A 22,949-nucleotide genomic window follows, 5' to 3' on the forward strand; every position below is an offset into this window, starting at 1 on the left:
AGAAAAGGATATGAAAGCTCTTTGAAAACTCCATATACGTAATTTTGATGATGCCGAAATACAACAAGGGAACATTTAAGACTCTGGGATGTGGTTAATAGCGCTAAAAATAATGATTTATTGGGAAATCCAAGCTCTTCCAACTAAACGGTTGCAAGAAATGACTGGGCGAGGTTTCACATGGAAAAAAAGGACCTGTGGGGTTTAGAGAAAGAAAGCTACTACCAACAGGCTGGTCATTCTTTAAGCAAGTCCAACTATGTCATCGGACACAACACAGCAAAATAAGTTCTGATGTGCACACACCTAATAATCCATTAGTAGTTGGAGAAAAATGTAAAAAGACAAGGAACTGGTTTTAAGCTCTGTCACACTTAAATATCTTGGAGCATGTTCTTGTTCTCACCTGCCAGTGGAATGGATAGAGAAGTAGACAGGGTTATAACAGGAAAACTATGCATGATTGTTCCCTAAGCTAACACTTCTTCAATAGAAGTGGAAACTGGTGGGCGCCTAATCAGGGTGAAGCAATAGTGTGTTAAGTGTTTTTACATTAACGCATATTTGGATTTTTAATCAACAAAATGTTACTTCTTTAATTTCTCAGTACAACCTGGTGCTGTGCAAAATGCCTCCAATCTGTATTTACACAGAATTTAAGAAGTCCATCTTCAACCAGTAATCATCCAGAGTACTAAGTAGAAAAGTTTTGGTGATCGTATCCCAATTGCTGGTGGGTGTACAATGCATGCTGTAATTTAATCTGCCCTGGAGATCCCCGATTTGTCACATCTAACCATTTACTGGTGTGTCTTAACATTACCTAATACTGGGGGACTAGAGCCTGCTTAAATCTCTTTCACTCTTAAGTGGGAATTACTTAATTCTTAGGTTCTCAAAGTGGAATACAAAGTGTAAAATGTGTGGAGAGAGGATAGTCATGCGACTGCTGAAAGAAATATGATGAAATAAATGTGAAGAAAGCCACAAAGGGGATGAAGACAATGGAAGTCTGAATTTCTGATGTCTTATCTAACTTCTGTTTTTTCTAAGGCAGCATAAAAAATTAAAAATACTCCACTTTCTTATGCTGAATTGTTTTGTGTTGGTTGAGGCCACCTCAAATGAAGCTGATACAGAGGTTACATTTCGTACTAGGATTCCATGACACGTTAATACAATGGAATGACAATACATCAATTGGTAAAAGTGATCAAGAAAAAAACATCTGTAACCTTAAAAACGTGAAGTGAAGACTTACAGCTGGGTAGGAAGGAAAGCACCATAGGGTGACTTGAAAACAACATCACACAACGGCCGGCCAAGAATAAGAAGCTGTCCACTCCACACACTGTAACACTCTGCAAGTAAAATAAAATGTTAAAAAGATTGTAAAATTAAAACCATGGTCAAAACGAATTTCAACTAATGTGTCACGAGCAAAAATAAATAATACTGGTACTTAAATCCTACCTTCAGTGTTGCGTGTGATTCTGGTGAGAGAAAAAAACAAAAAAAGATGCTTAGAAAGCAGACGCTGGTACCAGGAACAATCAAAGCCACCAGAAATCAGCCTACCTGTTTTTATCTGGAATTGCACTTTTATGTTGTTTTGTCTGTAGATGCTCATTGTACTGGAAGACCAGCATTACATATGGACAAACTTGTCTTGGCCTTTTAACAAAACTGTCCTTATGCAACTCGTACACATAGTACTATCAACAGAATGACAGAGAAAAGCAGGTTAAATCTATGTATAGCTGAAAATTATCTATGCAACAAGAAATAACGCATTCATTACTAGAAAAATTTACTGCTATGTAAGCATGTTTTACCTGATTTAACTCAAAGGCTTGAAAATGGCTGGTTTTGACTGAAACCTTGCTATTCTTTGCAGACATGTGGCAATCATAACTGGGCGAAGGAACTGTATAGTTGGTAGTATAGTTCTCAGGTACAACTTTTACTTTTCCCTGGAAAATATTAAAATGGAAATAGGCAAACATTATTTTAGCTAAATAAGAAATGCAGTATATTTTGAAATATATTCTTAAAAGTAAATGAAACTTTCAGTGAAAAGCATGACATTTCTGCCCAGAAAACACTATTCAAAGAATCAACAAAGATTATTTTAAGCCAGGAATTATTCTCTGTCATGAACCATCTTATCTCATAGGAAAGGAGTTGATACCTAAGGTATACAACCATGTGAATCCTATGAGGCATTTCTTAGGACAGAACCACACCTAATGTGACGCCTGCTATATCAGCCTGCAAATTAAGGACGTTTAAAATCGAGACAAATGAATACCGGATATTTTAGAGCTGAAAGAAGCAAAGGCCACACCTGATACTTCAGTTAATTTTACTTTTATTAGAGCCGTGCTTTTCAGCATATCATTAGGTGGAAATGTCTAAAATTTTTGGACATAAAGCATCTATAGTACCCAACAAAGCCCAGGAAAGTTCCTACCTCCCTTTCAGTGATGGGTAAAACCACTTCCACAAGAGTTTCTACTTTCTTTAGCTGGGAGTCCAATGCCTAAACTATAACCCTTATGTTGTACCTCCTTCAAAGCTAGAATACACTTGAAAGCGTTAGCTATAATGCCACTTGCTGTCAGAGTTCTGAGGACTTTTTTTAAGGTGTTCGAAGTTCATTACCCCATCAATTGATATTGAGACTTTATCTTGATGTTGATGAGGAACTAAGTAATCTGTGATACAATATATATTTGTAGAGCGCACAGTAAACCCAAAAAATAGTGTGCCCCGGGGCTAGTTTGAGTTCAGATAGACCAGACAAAGTCCCTCACTAAAAAGAAGAAAACAGGGAAGTTTTTAACAATTTCTGAAATCTAGTGAGACATTTTTCTGCTCTCATTCTTAAAGCAGGGGGGGGGACGGGTGCCCAAAAAAATGTTTTTTTCTAATTTTATCCCAACTTCTCGGAGGAACCACTGGAAAATGGGAAAAAAACAAGTGCAGTTTCCCGCACTGTTTTTTCACTAGCCCCCAGGTCCGCGGTGGGAGGAATTATTTAGTACATGAAGGGGAGGGGCGCACGCGGCAACCTTTCATGCTTTAGGCCCCGGGGACCATATCTCCCAGGGCCTGGTAGATCTAAAAAACGGGGAGGGGTGATTCAGGGTCGATTTTGGCCCAAGGGACCATATTCCCCAGGGCCTGGCCATGCTTTTAATAATGGGGACCCCAGGTCCAGCTCCCGCTATGTCCTGGGGTGCCCACCATAGGGAAACCTGTGTTTGCTCTCGCTTGGTGAGAGCAATTTCAAAGCTCCTGCCAAGTGAAAGCAAACACTAAGCCCACTCCCAGTGGGCAGGAGCATGAAAAATGCCCCCTCCTGCTGGGAGTGGACTTTTCATCAGTTTCTCTGCCTGCACTAAAGCCCGCAGGGAAACGGAAGGAAATGGCGTTCACAGGGTGCAGCATTTTTAGCTGCTCGATGATGATGAGAGCAATGCCAGCTTCCGCTGGAGGTTGGGAGCCAGCTGGGGCTGCCATTTGGCCACCTCACCCATTAATTATCGGCCGGGTCCTGGTGAATGGGGTCCTCATTACTAATGGGCCAGGCCCCGGGGGATAGGGTCCCCGTAACCGATATTGGTCCGGGGGAAAGCTGCATCCTCCCCTCCCGATTTAGAAACATAGAGGGCTTGGGGGTTGGTGTCCGCGGGCAATATTGGCCCGAGGAGGGGGGCTGTGTGCCACCTTTATAATATGGCCGCGCTTAGGAGATGGGGTCCACAGGGCCAGAAATCACCCCGTAGAGGGGGAGTTGTGGGCTTCCTCCCCATTCAAAATATGGCTGGGGCCCGGGAGATGGAGTCCCCAGGGCCGAAAACAGCCCAGGGAGAGGAGCTGTGTGCCCGCCTCCCCCATAAATTCAGCGGTGGCTCCCGGGGGATGGGGTCCCTGGGGCCAAAACGGCCTGTAGAGGGGGCCATGTAACCCACCCCCGAAAAGAAAATTAGGCTGGGCCCGTGGGATAGGGTCCCAGGGGTCAAAATTGGCCCAGGGAGGGGATGCCTGCTCCCCTCCTGGGTTGGCTGCTTTTGGGTGGTTTGCCATAGAGCCAGCGCGCAGGTATTCTATGGCTAAATGCTACAAATCCACATATGACGGGGGAGTGGCAGTGGCTGACCCTCTATTTTGCTATACAGCAGGCGCCTCCTTACCCTTAATGAATGGCTGTTTAAACCTAGAGGAGATCTAGAGTATAGAGTTGAGCTCTTGGCTTTGAAGGACATGCATCCTCAGCACTACATTTACAGGGGCTCTGCCCCCAAGTGATATTCCCCCAGATACCAAAGTGGTGCTGCAGGCCTGGTCGCATACCGTGATACAGCACTAGAGGGACACTGTTCCCGGAGGATGCCTTGCATTCTGGTTTTTAAGGCTGGGATAATTTGGGAAATTCCTTTTTGGGCGAGGTCCTCTTCCACACCACTTTAACACTTTTTGAAAAAATAATAAAGCATGCAATAGCATGTTTAACAACATGTGGAAATCAGCTCCGTAGTTGGGCTGCAGACCCTTGATTGGGGAACGTTGGTCAACAGAGATTTTTTGCATAATTGTTGGGTCATGCCTGCTGGCATTGCTACTTGATATGTTCAGCGTGAAGTTTTCCAAGAAGGTATTAATTCATTGTAAATGACATTGTTCATAAGGATCTGATTTCTGAAGAGGATGCTTCATCCATAATCTGAGAAGTAGGGAAGTAGGTCTCTCTCTGTTGTTGGAGCTGTTGAATCGACCTGCGTTCTTTTTTTAATGAGTTGTCTCCTTCATTCTGATTTGCATATAGCTGGGTCTGAACTGAGGCGGCGAAGTTAGCTAAAGAATGATGATCGATTAAACCCAGATCTGTGACGGGGGTGAGTGTCTGAAATGTTTCAGCGCTCCGTCCATCAACTCCTTGTGTTTGCATTGTTCGCCCTAAGTTGGCAGGGTATGCCCAGATGTGGGTGCCTTGCTCACTTTGCCACTGGATTCAAGCTAGCATGGCTGATGAGTGTGTTACCCCGAAACTGGTCCCAGGGTGCTTGTTTCCAGTTCAGGGAAGACCTGGCTTGGCAGTTCGGGCTGGACTGTTCCCATGAGGCAAAGGGTCAAGACTTATTTGTATATAGCTGGGTCTGAACTGAGGTGGCGAAGTGAGCTAAAGAACGATGATGGATTCAACCCAGATCTCTGACTGGGGTTGGGTGTGAGTGTCTGAAAAGTTTCGGCGCTCCGTCCATCATCTCCTTGTGTTGGAATGGAGCTGTTGAATCAGATTGCGTTCTTTATTGATGAGTTGTCGCCTCCATTCTTATTTGATCATAGAGGGTTAGCTGCAGTTAGACAGGCCTTACTGTGTATCTTGAGTGTTCAGGATCACCACTGTCTTTTCAGTCCTTACAGTGTGCGACTTACCATTCAACATGAAACTCAAGCAAAACAGCAAACCCCATAATAAAGTGTTTTCTTTTGGGGATGAATTGTGACTTCTCTCATTTCTGTTGTAGCGAGCAACACTTTCTGGAATAGTTGAATATCATCACTGTTGAATATTATGTGACCTTCTTTGCTGGCAGCTCCCAAAATGTTTTCTTAAATACTGAAAACGCCAGTGTATTTGGAGGTAATTTCTTTTTTGGTTGGTAGGCCGCGTACACAAAGCTAATACTGTCTAGGATCATCTCAGGAACCTACTAAACGCTAATGAATAACTGCTGCACATGCATTTTCTATGTTGGCTTCAGTCATTTCAGTGTTAAACCCTCTGATACGTATGTTGTTTGTCCAACTATGGCCTTTTCCATCATCAGTCCGTTCCCACATAGTGGATGATTGTTGATGAACGTGATCTGCTCATTGAGGTTGTTATGTGTATGTCCCTTTTATAGTTTTAGCTTTTTCTGCTTGTTCTAGCCATGACTCAAGCTTTTGCAATGTGAGATTGGAGTCTCTCAACGATTTATAAAAGTCCTGAAAAAGGTTTATATTTCTTTCTTAAACTCTTGTAGCAGTTTGCTGATATTCGCTTTCATTGAGGGGGCCAGCAGATGTGTGGAAGCCTGAGTCTAATCTTTGGTCTGGGAGGCAGATTCTTCCACTCCATCTCTTCAGACACATTTCTGCAAGGTCACGAGGTCTGTTATTGGTTAGTTTTTTTTGGATTATTTTTATAGGATGCCATAGCTACCTGAGGTCGAATGTTGGTCTGGGAGGTGGATTCTTCCACTCTGTTACTTTGCCTGAATTTCTGCAAGGTGAGGAGGTCTGTTATAAATTGGTCTTTCTCAGGTTGTTTTTATTGGATTTCATAGCTGTTTGGGGGAACCCCTTTGTGAACTTGTTCTACTCTAGACAATTTTCTTGACTCTGTGTTGCGAGTAGCCATCATCGCAGTGGGCCAGTTCAGTCTAAGCTAGAACGCTGTTCTATTTCTCTTGGTTAGCTCCTAAATGGTAGCAATCACACCTGTTCCACAACTGGACTTGTGGGTAGTGCAAATTGCATTCCAGCTCTCTAAGAGCATTAAATGCAACTTTGAGGGCCTTCCACATCATCTGCTGTTAGCCCCTCAGTGCTGCCACCATAGAGACACTTTCTGCACCCTTCATTCATTTCAGCAGCAGGTCCAGACCCACACTTGTTGGTGCCTGTGGCCTGTAACATTTCCTTCACTGTTTCGCCTTATTGTGCTGATCCCTCTCTATTCCCTTGTCATATCTAGCCTGGACCTGGTCCCTCGGTTTTTCTTTTCTTGGGCTGTTCCAGTGAGCTCCCTCTCATCATCAAGCAGCCAGTTATTAGGCTGCAGAGAAGGGCCTTTGTTGCTCTGTCCTCCCCATTGACCTAGCACAGGCATACCAAAGCTACTGCTCAGGATTCCAACTCCCGTTCTTGGCTAGATATTCTGACATACTTCGTTCATTTTACAGCGTGTTTCCTAAAACACAACTTTCAACAGTCTGGCAGTCCGTGCCTAATCACCTTCTTTGTCTTACACTTCTTAGCTGTGTGCCGGTCACTCACACTACAATGCGGCCATCTTGAACTGATCAGGTTTTGAGGGGGAAAGGGACGTTTCAATCCACTTAAACTTCAGATCAGAGAGACCATCCACACTTTTAAATGCTATGAGAATGTAGCTTTTTGTTTTTTACTTCATATCTCTCTGTTAATTTATTATGAAATTATTGTTAATGCTGGAAGGCCCAGTTCCAGAGCTCAATAACAAAGCATCTTGGTGAGTCCATGCTCTAGCCTGCCCCCTCTGATCCATTCTCTTTTAGTAACCCAGGTTCTTCTGTGCCTTGACCCTCTACCTTGCTTTCTGTTTTCCTGTCCTTTCTAACCCATTGGTAACTAAACTTAAACTAGAAATGCCAGGTAGACCTGCATGTCAGTGCTTATAACAGATAGTTGAAAAGATAGTGATCACCCCCAGTCAGTAGGTTTGGATGCGGAGTGGGATGTGGGAGGCATGAGGGATGGCAGGGGTGAGGTTATGGCACAAGGAACCAGCGGAGCATTCTCAACCTCTGAGATCTGACTACACAGATGCCCCCTCCCCGAGTTTTAAAAAGGCCCTGGGTCCCCATCACCCGGGACCGGCTCACTGATTGTGTGCCGGGGAGCTCAGGCCATAGTAGTTTCCATGCCTACACTACCATTGGCAGGGACACGTGTTTGCTACCGTCTGCCTGGAGTATTTTTAAATCTCACGCCAAACAGGAGCAAACATACAAGTCTGCTCCCAGCCGATGGGATATTTAAACATGCTCCCGCCAGCTGATAGCAGACTTGTATACTGTTTCCCTGCCCGCACTGATGTGGGCAGGGAAAGAGAACAAATATTGCTCCCACTGAGAGGGAGCAAGCATAGACAGCTGCGACCTCCGGAAGAGAGCAATGTCGGCTTCCGCACCATGCAGGGAGCATGCAGAGGCCATAGAGGCCCTGGGACTCCCCCCACGATCACCAACGTGGTGAATGGTGGGCACCGGGGCACCCACTTATAATTAATGGAGGCCCCGGGAATATAGGCTTGGGGAAGGGATCAAAATGGCCCCCTCACCTATTTGATATGATATGTGGTCCCAGGGGTGGGGTCCCCGAGGCCTGTAAGGCTCAAGGAGGTGGCCGTGCGGTCCCCCTTCCCCATTTTTATTGTATTTGGACCAGCGGAGGGAGTCACTAGGGCCTTTTAAGGCACGGGGAGTGGGGACGCTCGGTCCTATCCCCCTTTTTTTAATATGTTTATTACATTTGGCCTCCGGGTGGCAGCCTGGAAAACAAAACAAAAGTTAAAGTGACATTATAGTTAGGGGACAATGCAAGTGGAAACATAAGGATTTGAACTAAAAAAAAAAAAAATTTTTTAAAAAGGACATTCCCCAGTTTTAGTTAGCAGAGCTAACTATAACTTGCTCTCCTGCCATGCACTGCGTATGACCTCACATATTACATCACTCATGGCATGTTATATGGCATCATTGATGACATCACTGATACATCATCTAAGCTTCTTTTGGACACATCGCTCCATAAAACAGTACGGCATTATAGGTCTGAAAGTAAGTACAAAAAAGTAATAATAGGAACCATAAGTAATGCCATCAGACATACAAATCTGTGTTATGTGCAACATCGACCCTATAACATACACTTCATGGGTAGCCAAGTTCACATTCCATCAACCACAGATAGACCCCGACTGAACAATGAGTTCAATCTTTATACAACTGTTCAGACAAAAACAAAATGCTTCAGAGATAGAGATATACATATCTAGGTTGTATGACAGAACCACACATGCCTTTACAATGCCGTCGTTACAACTCATGCGTTTTACCGTGAAAACTTTAACCATGCATATGCCTTTTCGTCGTAAAGGCATGCATGGTTGAGGCATATGCGTGGTTAAAACCAGTGCTGTCTGTGTAAATTTAAGATACCATGATCTCCAACTGTCTCTTTTCTGATTTTCTCTGTTTCCACTCACCTCGCACATGAGCACTTTTCTAGCACCTCTCATTTTTGACAATCGTTTTCTGCTCTATTGACTAGGCAAAAGTTTTAGCTAATATTATAAGAAGATTTTGTCTCTTGGATTTAGTTGTTTTGTCTTTCTCTCTGGTGTATGTTTGAAGAGTATTTTACTTTTTCCGTGACTCAGTAAATTAATTTGAAAAGTCTTTTTGCCTCTTTGGTCTCCAAAAAAGATACGTCAGGTTTTTGTATATCTTGAGGTAATCAAGAGAGAGGATTTAGGTGTTTATGTATTCGAAATGAAACCAACGATTAATCTTTCTTCCTGATTTTCTTGTCATCAACTAGATTAAGTTGTATATCAAGTAGTATTAGACCGGAAGTGTATAAGGGCAAATGTTCTGAAGGAAACCACCTCATCAACGGTCAAAAGAGGCACGAATGTACAGGCTGGCAGAGTTTGTAGACATCTGCTGTTAGGTAGATAAAGACAGTGCTTACGGAAGATGTGAGTTTAGGGCTGGTGAATTTACAGCAAGCATGATTTGGGATGGAAGTCAGAGTCGCAGTAGGGAGGTACAGAGTGAAAACAAGGGGAAGAATCAACGATGAGATCACGGAAGAGGGACCACAGGCTCCAATAAAGAGCAGTTAAGAAGTCGTGAAAGTAAGGTAATGGATGTGACCCACCAAATAAGTCAGGCGTTTGAATCTTTGAGAGAGTTCCAGGATAAAGCAGGCATTAAAGTAATCCAAGGAAGCACTGACACAATGTCAATATGGTACAATGCCATGCAAAACGTTGCCCTCCATTACAACATGGTAATCACATGGTGATTACCACAGCATTGCAATGCTTCATGGAACTTTATTTACATCAATGGTTAGGTGGGAAGTAGCATTTCTAACCCCTATATATTTGACAAACCTATTTTCTGATTTAAATCATTTGCATATTAAAATGTACCTGCTGCAATTAAAATGATAATGCTGGAATATGCAGGACTGTATTTTTCTCACTTATGCTAAATTAGGCCTCATGTAGGCCATAACTTCATTTTGTATTAATACGGATGCTGCTTCATAATATTCTGCTAAATAATAGAGGGATGCCCAATGGTTACTGCCACTCTTGGGCTAACGAACCATACAACAAACAAAAAAGTGAGTGCAGGAATATCTTTTAAACATTATTTCTTATTACAAACACCCTAAATGTGTCTGAAAAGGCATCCAAATTAATTATGGCAACATGTATCTAAAAAAACATGCTGTAACCATATATTTCCAAACCTAGCCATTGGCGTTGCTTTAATACCAATTTTTCAACAAACAATCATCAATATACACAAATGCACATTTTCCACAAAACACAACAAAATTATGTTCATCCATGGCCTTTCCCGGAGATATTTTTACATCAAATTTCACATGTACAATGTTGGTTCAATTCTTCCTCCGTACTGGTTTGAAATCCAACCATAAGTGAATGTTTGGGGACCACAGTCTTTAAGACTTTCTAATTTGATTCACCAATCCAGGATAATTGATCCCTAATTACCATCTCTGGATTGTTATTTCTCCCAGAGATAAAAGGGATGACCAATTTATTCTCTCGCTCTTAAATTTTTGGGTAACACAAGTTATTATGCCATATCACAAGACAAAGACCCTGACGTCTGGATACGTCTGTTACGTTGTAAACGGTCCTGTGTTTGTTATAATCCATCACAACTTTATCAGCAGTGGGTCTTTAAAAACTAAGGAGCCCGTGTAAGAAAGTGGCTCTGTATATACTGCACCAAAGTAAGGTACAGAGTCCACAGTCCCCAGATGTTTGGCAGAGGTTAAAGTTAGATATAACCTTGTTCTCTAAAGTGGTAGCTTGGTCGAGCAGTACGGCAGTATCAGAGGACAGTGTAAAGCATTTGTTGTACACACTCAGTCAGCAAATGGTCTCACACACTCAAGAACTGAACTCTAGGCCAATTGTTTGGTATATAAAAACATATTGTTCTTTTATTTTAGAACCACAAGTAGGTATAAAAATATTTTCTCAGAATGAGATGCTACAGTTGAATACTTTCAAATAGCAATAGACTTTTAAATGCAATAGATACAGTTGTTGCAATATGCAACACAAGTTAAACACAATAGAACATTGAGATCAATGGGAAGTTTTAAGTAAATTCAATAAAATCATTGAAGCGCCATATATCGCTCTGTCCTCAATCCCCCCTTTGATTTTCATACAGAGTGGGTTATGATCACTAACTTGGGATTGAGTAACCTCCATACCCACTAATATTCCCCAAGATCTGGTATCCAATAGGATGTAATCAGTGCGCGATGGGCAGCTAAGTCTGTTATACGTCCTTGCCCCCTTTGCATCAGAGAGTCCTCCCGTTTAGGGCACGTAAATTGTGTTCTAATGTTAGAGCGTTTAGTTGTATCGCTCTTGGGGACCATTTCTTAATAGGTTCCAGATTTAATAGGGGAATAGACTGTTTTAAATCCTCTGCACTGGATCCTACCAAATCATCTTCAGCTAAAGGTTTGTATGTGCAATTCAAGTCTCCACCTACAATAACAGTAGACAATGGAGGAAGATCTGCTAGTGCTACATCAAGTAGTGCTATCGTGGGAGAGACTTGGCCACCCGGTGTGCCTCTGGCATATACACAGAACAGCTCTATAGTTGTTGCAATGTGTCGGCCTCTGAGTGAGATGTATAATATATCATCTGTCGGCAGCTTATGCACTGAGACAGTCCAATTTAGTGCCACACTACTCCATATGTGAAGACCGCCTGAAGGGCGGCCTCTCCCTATTGTGGTTGCCGGGATAAAATGAGTTGCATAGCCATTTTTATGCAGAGGAATCAAACTTCATGTCTCTTGGAACAAGCAGATCTCGAATCTTTCAATAAAATGGTTCCATTCTGGGCAATCCAGTTTTTTTTGGAGACCCGCTATGTTCCACGACACAAAATTAATTGTTTTTACCTTCTCTATCATGCAGTTGGTAGCAGCTTGGGGCTCGCACCCCCCTTTCATTACACTTAGTGGGATATACTCTAAATCTCTGCTCTTTCCTGTCAGTCCCGAGAACTCTTTACTAGGTAGCGTCTCTTCCACTGGCTCAATATCTCTTTCAGCGGGTTTATGAAAATACTCAGTTATTCCTAATAGGTATTTGTGAGATAGAGGTACATTGAGACATGTCGTATCTTTCCCTAGTCAATCAATTTTATTGAGTTCTGAGTTGTCATAAGGGCTGACTTTTGACCATAAAGGAGACTGTCTAATTTGTATATTTGATTATGCTGGGGGGGAAGTTCTATACTCCAGGGTCACTAAATTTTCTGCCAGTGCCTTGTTGCCCAACTGGATTTCGATACAATCTGTACCAGAGCTAGACAGGGATATTCTTGTAACTTTAACAATGTCTTCCCCGATGACTGACCTGCACCCTCTCACATGTCGCAGCCAGTGAATAGCTTTGTTGCAGATAGAATCCCTACTCTCATATACATTTGGGCTAAGCCTCGGTACCCCTGTCATGTAGATGGTAGTGTTACTGGGTGTATAAGCTGTAGTGCTCTGGGCAATGAAAGTTTTAGACCCCCCTAGTGGCGGTTTTTCTTCTTCCAATTTGTTTCTCTGGTTCCCCCCCCCCCTCCACTGTCAGGCTTTGCTCTGCTCTTTACAGCCTGCAGCTTGGCTGTCTCTGCATAGGTTTTATGAGTACTGGTTCGCCCCCTTGCTGCGCTAATGGCCTCAGTTTGGGATGTATTTTTGGGCACCTGTTCTTTCACTAATATGGGGCCTGTTAATCGGTTGACTTACTTAATTGCAGATTTTGTCAATTTGGGCTTCTCCGCAGCTTGTTGGGCGCCATAAGCGCCTCTCAATCCAATGGTTTTGGGGTTAATTGCTGCTTGTGATGGTGCGTTAGCTGTTCTCAAGGTTGTAGCTATAGGTAATGGCTGGGGGCACTTGTAGCCTGCTTTGCCCCTTGGCTGATTAGATCTATCAACATTTTCTTTATCTGTGCAATATCCGTTCCTAGAGATGTCATTTTCTTTAGAATACTCCCTTTAAATTTCTGACAGCTAGGGCAGTCTACGGTATTCTTTGCGCTTATCTTACTTGCGCCAGTATCTTGTTGCAATACATCGTTCAACTCTCTAGACTCCCCTTCTAGGACGGCATATCTGTTGGTACAAACAATCCCTTCAGCTCCTGCACTCTTTTCCCCACCTGAGTCAGGAAGCTCTGTTAAACCAGGCAGAACCTCCCCAATGCAAGACAAGTTGGATCCCTGTGCTATTTGAATGTCATTGGGCATGGTGGAGGTTACGGGGGGGGAATGAATCTCAACAACGGGGCTACTAACAACCGGTATCTTTTTTAGAAATATATCCGGGATTACTTTGTTCTTCTTCTGGGTAGCACCCTTTAATATGGCATCTAGACTACCTTGTTCTTCTAAACTCGGGGCTCCCTTCAGTATCTCCCGACATTCATCTACAATCAATTCAATATTTGTGAGAACACAATTAGATGCAGCATGTTGTGCTTTGGATTTTTTAGCCTTTTTCCCTTTGGGTTGGTAGAATCATGACCCCATCCACTATCTTTCTTTTGCCCATTTTACAATACAATCTAAGATCTTATATGTTATAAGAACAAGCCCTCCTCTTTCAAACACTTTGATAGGCAGCCATGGTGATCCCCAGGCCTAACCGGCACCCTGTAGCCTTAGTCACGATTGCCAGAGGTCCGCTAGTCCGGATGAACGGGGGGGTGGCCCAGCCCTGCCCTTGTCTGCCACAGACTGCCACAGACTGTCCGCCCTTTGTCCGGGCTTCGTCCGGGCTTCGTCCGGCGCGGCGGTCGATAATGATGTTTTAAAGGGCGTCAGCTAGTGGGCGGGCGGCAGCACAGCTGGTGGGGCGCACGGACTCCTTCCCCCTCTGCAGCTCCTGACCAGCACAGCACCCGAGATCACAGCCCCTCCTGGGGCAGCAGCAGCTCCGATGTTCAAATGCCATCTGGAACGAAGCGGGGACCCGCGCAAGCGGGTTCCGCGAGCAGTAATGAGGTGTTTGTGGGCGGGTGGGCGGGCCGCAGCACAGCTGGTGGGGCGCACAGACTCCTGGACACTGGAGTCCCGTGCGACGTGCGGCGCAGATAAGCGCCCTTCCCCCTCTGCAGCTCCTGACCAGCACAGCACCCGAGATCACAGCCCCTCGTGGGGCAGCAGCAGCTCCGATGTTCAAATGCCCTCTGGAACGAAGCGGGACCCACGCCAGCTGGTTCCGCGAGCAGTAATGAGGCGTTTGTGGGCGGGCCGCAGCACAGCTGGTGGGGCGCACGGACTCCTGGACACTGGAGTCCCGTGCGACGTGTGGCGCAGATAAGCGCCCTTCCCCCTCTGCAGCTCCTGACCAGCACAGCACCCGAGATCACAGCCCCTCCTGGGGCAGCAGCAGCTCCGATGTTCAAATGCCCTCGGGAACGAAGCGGGATCCACGCCAGCGGGTTCCGCGAGCAGTAATGAGGTGTTTGTGGGCGGGTGGGCGGGCCGCAGCACAGCTGGTGGGGCGCACAGACTCCTGGACACTGGAGTCCCGTGCGACGTGCGGCGCAGATAAGCGCCCTTCCCCCTCTGCACCTCCTGACCAGCACAGCACCCGAGATCACAGCCCCTCCTGGGGCAGCAGCAGCTCTGATGTTCAAATGCCCTCTGGAACGAAGCGGGACCTGCGCCAGCGGGTTCCGCGAGCAGTAATGAGGTGTTTGTGGGCGGGTGGGTGGGCCGCAGCGCAGCTGGTGGGGCGCACAGACTCCTGGACACTGGAGTCCCGTGCGACGTGCGGCGCAGATAAGCGCCCTTCCCCCTCTGCAGCTCCTGACCAGCACAGCACCCGAGATCACAGCCCCTCGTGGGGCAGCAGCAGCTCCGATGTTCAAATGCCCTCTGGAACGAAGCGGGACCCACGCCAGCTGGTTCCGTGAGCAGTAATGAGGCGTTTGTGGGCGGGCCGCAGCGCAGCTGGTGGGGCGCACGGACTCCTGGACACTGGAGTCCCGTGCGACGTGTGGCGCAGATAAGCGCCCTTCCCCCTCTGCAGCTCCTGACCAGCACGTCACCCGAGATCACAGCCCCTCCTGGGGCAGCAGCAGCTCCGATGTTCAAATGCCCTCGGGAACGAAGCGGGATCCACGCCAGCGGGTTCCGCGAGCAGTAATGAGGTGTTTGTGGGCGGGTGGGCGGGCCGCAGCACAGCTGGTGGGGCGCACAGACTCCTGGACACTGGAGTCCCGTGCGACGTGCGGCGCAGATAAGCGCCCTTCCCCCTCTGCACCTCCTGACCAGCACAGCACCCGAGATCACAGCCCCTCCTGGGGCAGCAGCAGCTCTGATGTTCAAATGCCCTCTGGAACGAAGCGGGACCTGCGCCAGCGGGTTCCGCGAGCAGTAATGAGGTGTTTGTGGGCGGGTGGGTGGGCCGCAGCGCAGCTGGTGGGGCGCACAGACTCCTGGACACTGGAGTCCCGTGCGACGTGCGGCGCAGATAAGCGCCCTTCCCCCTCTGCAGCTCCTGACCAGCACAGCACCCGAGATCACAGCCCCTCCTGGGGCAGCAGCAGCTCCGATGTTCAAATGCCCTCTGGAACGAAGCGGGACCCGCGCCAGCGGGTTCCGCGAGCAGTAATGAGGTGTTCCGCGAGCAGTAATGAGGTGTTTGTGGGCGGGTGGGCGGGCCGCAGCACAGCTGGTGAGGCGCACGGACTCCTGGACACTGGAGTCCCGTGCGACGTGCGGCGCAGATAAGCGCCCTTCCCCCTCTGCAGCTCCTGACCAGCACAGCACCCGAGATCACAGCCCCTCCTGGGGCAGCCGCAGCTCCGATGTTCAAATGACCTCTGGAACAAAGCGGGACCCGCGCCCACTAAGGGGATCACTTTACAAATGTTTTTCTTACTCAGGACTGGAACCTGGATTCAGCCCTGGTGCATTTGTTGTAAACAGTTGAAAGAAATAGTTTTTGTTACTTTTTAGGGTCAGTGCTAGCCACAAAGATCCAGCACTATGATCTCTCCTGGTCACAGGTGAGTATCTTCGTTTTCGTTGATCAAATGATTTTTAAGGAATATTTCAAAGTTTCAAAACTCAACACTTTGAAGAATTTCCAAGTGAAAACCAGCCAATGTTACCCTATGGAGAAAATGCAAGTTAGAGGTTTTCGGGTAAGTACTCGACTGGCAGTTAAGGTTCTAGGGGTAGAATCAGGGGTTTCCCATGGTCAGGTAGGTATGGTTGTTACACCCTCAGTGACACTGGGGCAGCCGGGTGCAGAGAGAGTAGGCCCAATGATCCTTATCCTATGGCAGGCAGGGGGCCTTTGGTTGGTGGCTGCTAGCAGGCAGGCCACGCGGCTGTGGGAGCTGAGCTCCTGGTCACTTACACAGGGCAAGTGATGAAGTAGAATAGGACAGATGCTTCACTTCCAGTGGCACTAGGGCGGCTGGGTGCAAGGAGCTTTTGGGCCATCTGGCGCCCAATGTATTTCAATGGGAAAGCTACAAGACGAATAAAGGCTGCAAGCTCGGGGATGAAGATTCTTCAGGTGCGACCACAGCTTCGAGAGGTAAGTCGGGAAGCTGTAGGTTAGGTAGGCACCCCATAGGAGGGCACAGGGGTGTCTTTTGGTGTTGGGAAATCTTACTCTCAGCTGGTTGTGGTTGGAGGTGTCCCTGGTTGTGAGGCTGCAGGCATCATCAGAAGCGTCGAGGAGGGTCCTTGGGTGCTGGATTCGTGGACACAGTAACCGGGGGGACGTCCTCGTGGTCTTTGTTCACTCAGGCACCGGCCGGGCTCGGCAGGTGCAGAGTGTGCTGGATTCGCAGTTCCTGGGTGGCACCAGGGGTTGTTGCTGTTTGAGCAGGACCACTGCTCGTGGGAGTCCCAGTCTTTGGATGAGCAAGGCAGTCAGGTCCTCCTGGGTTTTCGAGGTTGCTGACCACAGGAGACGCCGGGATTTAGAAGGAGCAGGTTCAAGGATCGACAGGCTGGTAGGGCTGGGGCCAAGTCAGTTGCTGTTGTCCTCTTGTTAGCAGCTGCACGGTAGGTCTTCTTCTTCTTGTTCTTCCTTTTGTTTCGGAATCGGGATCTGAGGAAGGAAGGTTCAGGGTGCCCCTAAATACAAAATTTAGGGGCGTTACAGGTAGGGAAAGGTCAGGCACCAAGGGGCCCCTTTCCTGGGGTGAGTACACCCCCTATCCTGCCACTCTCCAGTGGGAGGGGGGCAGGAGCCTAGTCCTGATTGGGTAGGGCTCCCCATCCTCAAGATGGCGGTAGCCCGGAGTTATGCTTCACCTCGCCTCCCCCACCTGGGGGGTGGGGTTGGCAGAGGCTGGCACACTCCCTTTCCTCACCTAGGTTTTCCCGCTGGTCTTCCTGCCAGAGTGGGAGCCAGAACCGGTGAGGACCAGTTGCTGAATACAGCAAGTTGTCTGGAGAGGCTCACAAAGGCGGCATGCCTTTGAAGCCTCCCCTGCCCATCATGGGGAAGGAGGCCTAGCACCTCATTCCCAGGATGTGCATTGTTGCAGGCCCAAGAGAGTGGATGGCTCTCTACCCAGGGGTCCAGCAAAATGTCTGCTGGGTGGCAGCCTTGGCAGCCTCTCAGTCCGGGCACGGGTTAGTTTCAGGGGCAACTCTAAGTTGCCCTCTGTCGTGCATTTTACATTAAATCCCACACTGGCATCAGGCCCGGTTTAATGTTTGATACAAAACTTCTCAGTCTTCAGTGTAGCCATTATGGTGCCGTGGAGTTCGTAATGACAACCTCCCAGCACCATATACTCTTAATGGCAGCACTGCACTTACAGGGCCCAGGAATGGACCTGGGTACTGTAGGGGCACAGGGTTCATGCACCAGTGCCCACACCACTGGCATAGTGCACCCAGCTAGAGGGGTGACTGAGGTATGCCAGGGCAGTGTGTTTGTGGGCATGGCACACAGGGATATGTGCCATGTCGACTCTCTGTTTGGTTCTGCACCAAAAACACTCAGCCTGCAAATGCAGTGTGTGTGTGTGTCAGGGTACAGGGTGGCACAATAAGTGCTGCAGCCCTTAGGAGCTTCTCTGGTCACAGTGCCCTGGGTACCATTTACCAGTGACTGACATGAGGCCAGAGATGCCAATTGGGTTTAGGCTTCAATGCAGTTTTAGGGAAGGAACACAGGCCCTGGGTACCTGATTGGCAGGAGCCCAAGGCACACATTAGCAAATCAGCAAAAAGTGGGGGCATACCATGCAAGAAAGATGGCACTTTCTCACAGCCCGGGGTGCTGAATCTAACTTGAGTCCTAGTATGAACACCTTCCCAGAAGCCAACTCTCTTGTCGAAACCCACCAAAGCGCCAGCTCCCTCATTGGACGCTGGACGATCTAGGTTACGATGAGAAAGTTGTAGTTTGGGAAGGTTTTCCTGCTTGGACTCCAGTTAGATTCAGCTCCTCAGGCTCCATCGTTTTTAAAGACCCTCTCTGCTGATGAAGTCATTTAGTGAGATGTGACAGATTATCACAAATGCGGGACCGTTTGAAGCGTAACGGACATATCCAGACATCGGGTTCTTCGACTTGTGACATGGCATAATTAACATGGGTTACCTATGATTTTAGGAGCGAGAGAATAAATTGGTCATTCTTTATCTCGGGTCCTGATGAGGATCTTGAAGTCAGAAACAAGTCGACCATTACCCTTCTGGAAGAATTAACAATTCACAAATGGAAATAAGAAATCAATTATCCTGGGTTGAATATTGTTTGCTGAAAAAATGGTATATTAAAAAATCTGCAAAGGAAAATAAAACAATGCCATTGATCTCGGTTTGGAAATATATGGTTTCATGAGTTGTTTTTTTTAGATATATGTTGCCATAATTATTTCTGCACTCACTTTTTTCCTTTGTTGTATGCTTCATAACACACACAGCAACACGCATGGTTTGTTTTAAAAAGATATGTTGTTCTCAAAGAAGCATTTTTGAATGCCTTTCATCCTTGCAAACTGGAGTCCATTCATTTTTTAGTCTTTTTTTATGTAACCAGATTTGTACTGACACTTCTGATGACATTAGGTCAAAAGGGGCATAATTATTTTCATTTTAAGGGAATATTGCTATATGGGTGGGATATATGTAGTTTTGGAATGCTGCATTTAGATTTGCTGTTGTAATGTTACATTTGCTCAGTCATACTGACTCTGAAATTTCCATTGTTTTCCATGGTAAAAATGATTATAAAAGGCCCTCAATTTGGGAGTGAGACAAATCTTTTTGTCTCTCTATTGGAGAAACTGCCCAATTTTCAATCAATTTGCTGCACAATTTGGCATTAGCCTATATTCAGCATTTGCTCAAAGCTGCATGCTGGGACGGAAAAGTCCTCTGCATGGCTAAAGACCTGTACCCCTGCCCTGGGTACCCAACTTTATTGTTCTCTCGATCCCTAATGATGTTTTTTTTGTTGTTATAAAAACACGGATCATGAGTGTGCACCATGACATAGGCCTGTCTCTAGGATTGCAGTCTTTTTGCACAAGGAGGGGCGCTCAAAGCGCTACCCTCATAGTGGTGGAAGGCTACCATCTTCACCAGGATATAAGCAGCACACAAGCTGTGGAGGCAGCATACGGTGTAGTGATCAGTTGTAATGTACAATTCCTTTTTACCCAGTGTCAATGGAGTGAGCCTATAGGCCAATCACCTTTTTAAAAGTTCAGCTGCTGTGTGCTTAACCCATCCTTTGAGTTTTCTCAATGTTGTTACTCCTTGTTACTGATATGCAAAGTTTCCCCTTTGAATGTTTCTCATTACACCCTAAGTAAAGCGCTCTGATAGCCTAGCTTGAGTCTGGTTCGCGCTCTATAAAACTTTAAAAATAAGTAAATAAAATCCTTGGCCTATATCGGGTAGATGTGGAGTACCATGCAGTGCAGGAGTAATAACTGCGCTAAATGTATGTGTGTCAGGGAAGGGTACAGTGCAGGGACAGAGCAATAATGTGCAGTATATGTCTGGTTAGTGAATGTACTGGGTTTATGAATGCTTGCAAAAAATGCATTACATGAGAGTTGTAGCACTGTGAAGTGCATGTGCATTAAAAGCATGTGCTGCGTGTGATTGTGTGAAGTGCAATACATTAAGAGTAAAGTGGTGTACAGCAAGCACATGGCGAGTGTGTGCCCACAGCACTTGTGTTCGCACATAGCTCACCCTGGTACAATACCGAAAAGCTGCAGTACCGAACTGCGCGTGTAGACAATGTGTGCTCTTAATGTATGTGTCTATAGTTTTATGTTATGTCGATTTGTATAGCGCACTAATCACCTGTGAGCAGGAGTGTAGGTGTGTGGTCCCTGTACAGTTATACGAAGAGACAGGACTTCAGCTTCTGATGGAACTCCAGAAGTGAGGAGGAGGCTCTGATGTCTTCTTGTGGAAGGTCATTCTATGTTTTGGGTGCAATGCAGTAGAACAAGTGACCTTCGGCTCTGCTTTTGTGAATGTGGGAGATTGTACAAGTGAGAGAGAGGTTGCGGGCAGGTGTCTAGAAGGCTGGTGAACATGTATGCGGCTAATCGGGTATGGTGGCTCAGTGTTGTGCACAGCTTTGTATGGGTGCATGAGGAGTTTGAAATGCTGTATTTGTCAATGGGGAGCCAGAGAAGCTCTCAGAGATTGGGCGGGATGTGGGCGTTGTGTGGGAGGTTAAGTAGGAGTCACCCCGGCAGCATAATGGATGGTCTGAAGTCTGTGTAGGAGCTGCTTGGTGATTACGGTGTTGGGTGTGTTGCCGTAGTCGAGTTTGCTTGTGATGAGTGCTTTCATGATGGTGCATCTGGTGTTCTGTTACAGCCACTTAAAGATCTTTCGTAGCATATGTAGGATGTGTAAGTGGGCACAGTGGTGTAGCTAGAGCTTCTGTCGCCCGGGGCTATCCCTCAGATTGCGCCCATGGCCGGGGGGCTGGGGAAGAAGGACAGCGAGCAGCGGGGGGTGGATTGGCAGGATTCAAGTTACAACGCCACTCTCTACTCCACTGCAGGTGAAAGCAAAGGTCGGAGGGGAGGTGCTGCAAGGGTCCACCCACTATTCTCCCAGGGTGAGCGCCGTCCACCCTGCCAAGTAATTGGGCCACACAGAAATATGCTGAACTTGTCCCGGTGTAATTTTCAGACTCCTGGACATGTTCAGCAGCACCTGCACACTGTCTGCTTTTCATTCCCATCAGCAATGTGCTGGCAGCGAGGGGGGCTTTTTTATCTTCACCTCCAGCTGGGCCAAAGATAAAGGCCAAGTTAAGGGGCCATTAGGCCTCCTTTGATGGAGTGGCCTGGAACCTCACACTTAAATGTAAATGCAACAGAGGGAAACAAAAGCACACAGTTTGTTATCTCTTCACAGGTACTTAAGAGAGGCATGCTTTTGACTTTGTTAGGTCCCTTTATGTAAGTGCATGAACTGTAAGAATGTCTTATGTGTTGGTCTGTCCCAGTATTTACATACAATTTAAATAGCACTATTTTCATACAAGTGTGTAAATCAGTGTACAAGATGTTTTGCATGTGTCAGTGAGGGTTAAAAGGTGTAGAAGTCACATATCCTACATAGCTCACTGTGCTATATTGAAAGGCTTACTATTTATGAACTGCAAGTAACGAAAGGATCTGTGTTCAAAGCAGTAACCCACTTACCTTGCTACATTAAAAAAAACATTCTATCATCTGCATATTATATGATATGCTTTGCAAGCACATTAACCTTCTATACTACTTCGAGTCAGATCTGGGACTACACAAAACAAAAATCTCTCCAAGAAATACTTTAACCGCCTGGGTTATCTCAACAATTATTATTCCATGATATATACTGGGCACCTCTGCAGTAGATGTCTTTACCCATAAAAATTTTAGAAAACGCAGACTTTGTAACCAATTAAGCATAAAAGATCTACCAACATGCTTCTCCTTGCTGCCAATTTCTTTGAGTCAGGGTTTTAGAAAATTTGTAAAATTAGTTGAGGCATCGGGATTGCCCCACTTTTTTTTAGCACAACCCCAAAGTAAAATCTAATTTGTTAAATCTCATAATGCGCTCAAACGCACTCATGATATGTAATGTCACTTACTGTGATGCCCGTGTGAGGTCATGCATTGTGACATCACAGGCTTTGATGGCACACACTATAATGTTACTTGCATACGGACTAACTAGATTAGTCACCCCCCCCCACATGCTGGAGCTGCAAGAAAGTCCATAGCGTAAAAAAATACAATTTACATATTTTTCCCCACAGGACAGGCAGTTTCATGCTTTCTCATCCACAACATGCATTCCAAAAAGGCCTGCCACGGGCCCGTGCCTCCGGGTAACTTCATGTGGTGTCAGTCAGCCTGAACTGCAGTCCAGCAGTCATTCGAAACTGCTTTGAAAAGCACCACCACCGACCCACCTGTGGCCCCCAGATCAAAACTAGAGATCCTTCCAACTGTCAGTGTCACCCATATCCAACAAGTGATACCTTAAACTGACAGCTACCCTTAAGTTAAGTTCCTACTGCTGCTGTATAGAACAGAGGAATACAAATTCAAATTTAATTCATTTTCGCTTACCTTATTTAGGCTGTCAGTGTCATAGCTGCCAAGGTTTCAGATTGCTATGTGTGACATTTTCAGAATTTCAGTGTAATAATGAGTGACATTTCAATGACTAGGAGTGTCACTTTCTCCCGAGCAAAATCCAGCAATGAAGAGAGAAATATATTAAATTAAATTAGATTAGAGCAACAAGAAAATCGTAAAAATGCTGCAAAGCACCAGAAATGCATTAAGCCTCAGGCTGAGAAACAGAGAAGT

General features: G+C 46.2%; 1 protein-coding gene across 4 annotated transcripts in view; it reads right to left on the reverse strand.

Moving 5' to 3' along the window:
• Positions 1-22,949, reverse strand: part of TASOR2 (transcription activation suppressor family member 2) — a 1,020,110-nt gene that overhangs the window by 817,544 nt on the left and 179,617 nt on the right. For all 4 annotated transcript variants that reach the window (XM_078677333.1, XM_078677324.1, XM_078677320.1 and 1 more), the window contains exons 6-9: positions 1,836-1,973; positions 1,579-1,715; positions 1,474-1,493; positions 1,262-1,361 (exon numbers count right to left, since the gene is read on the reverse strand). In XM_078677333.1, coding sequence (XP_078533459.1) covers positions 1,262-1,361; positions 1,474-1,493; positions 1,579-1,715; positions 1,836-1,973 — 395 coding nt within the window. The remainder of the gene's footprint in view (positions 1-1,261; positions 1,362-1,473; positions 1,494-1,578; positions 1,716-1,835; positions 1,974-22,949) is intronic.

The sequence above is a fragment of the Lissotriton helveticus genome, chromosome 1_1 (assembly GCF_964261635.1).
Source record: "Lissotriton helveticus chromosome 1_1, aLisHel1.1, whole genome shotgun sequence".
Lineage (NCBI taxonomy): Eukaryota > Metazoa > Chordata > Amphibia > Caudata > Salamandridae > Lissotriton > Lissotriton helveticus.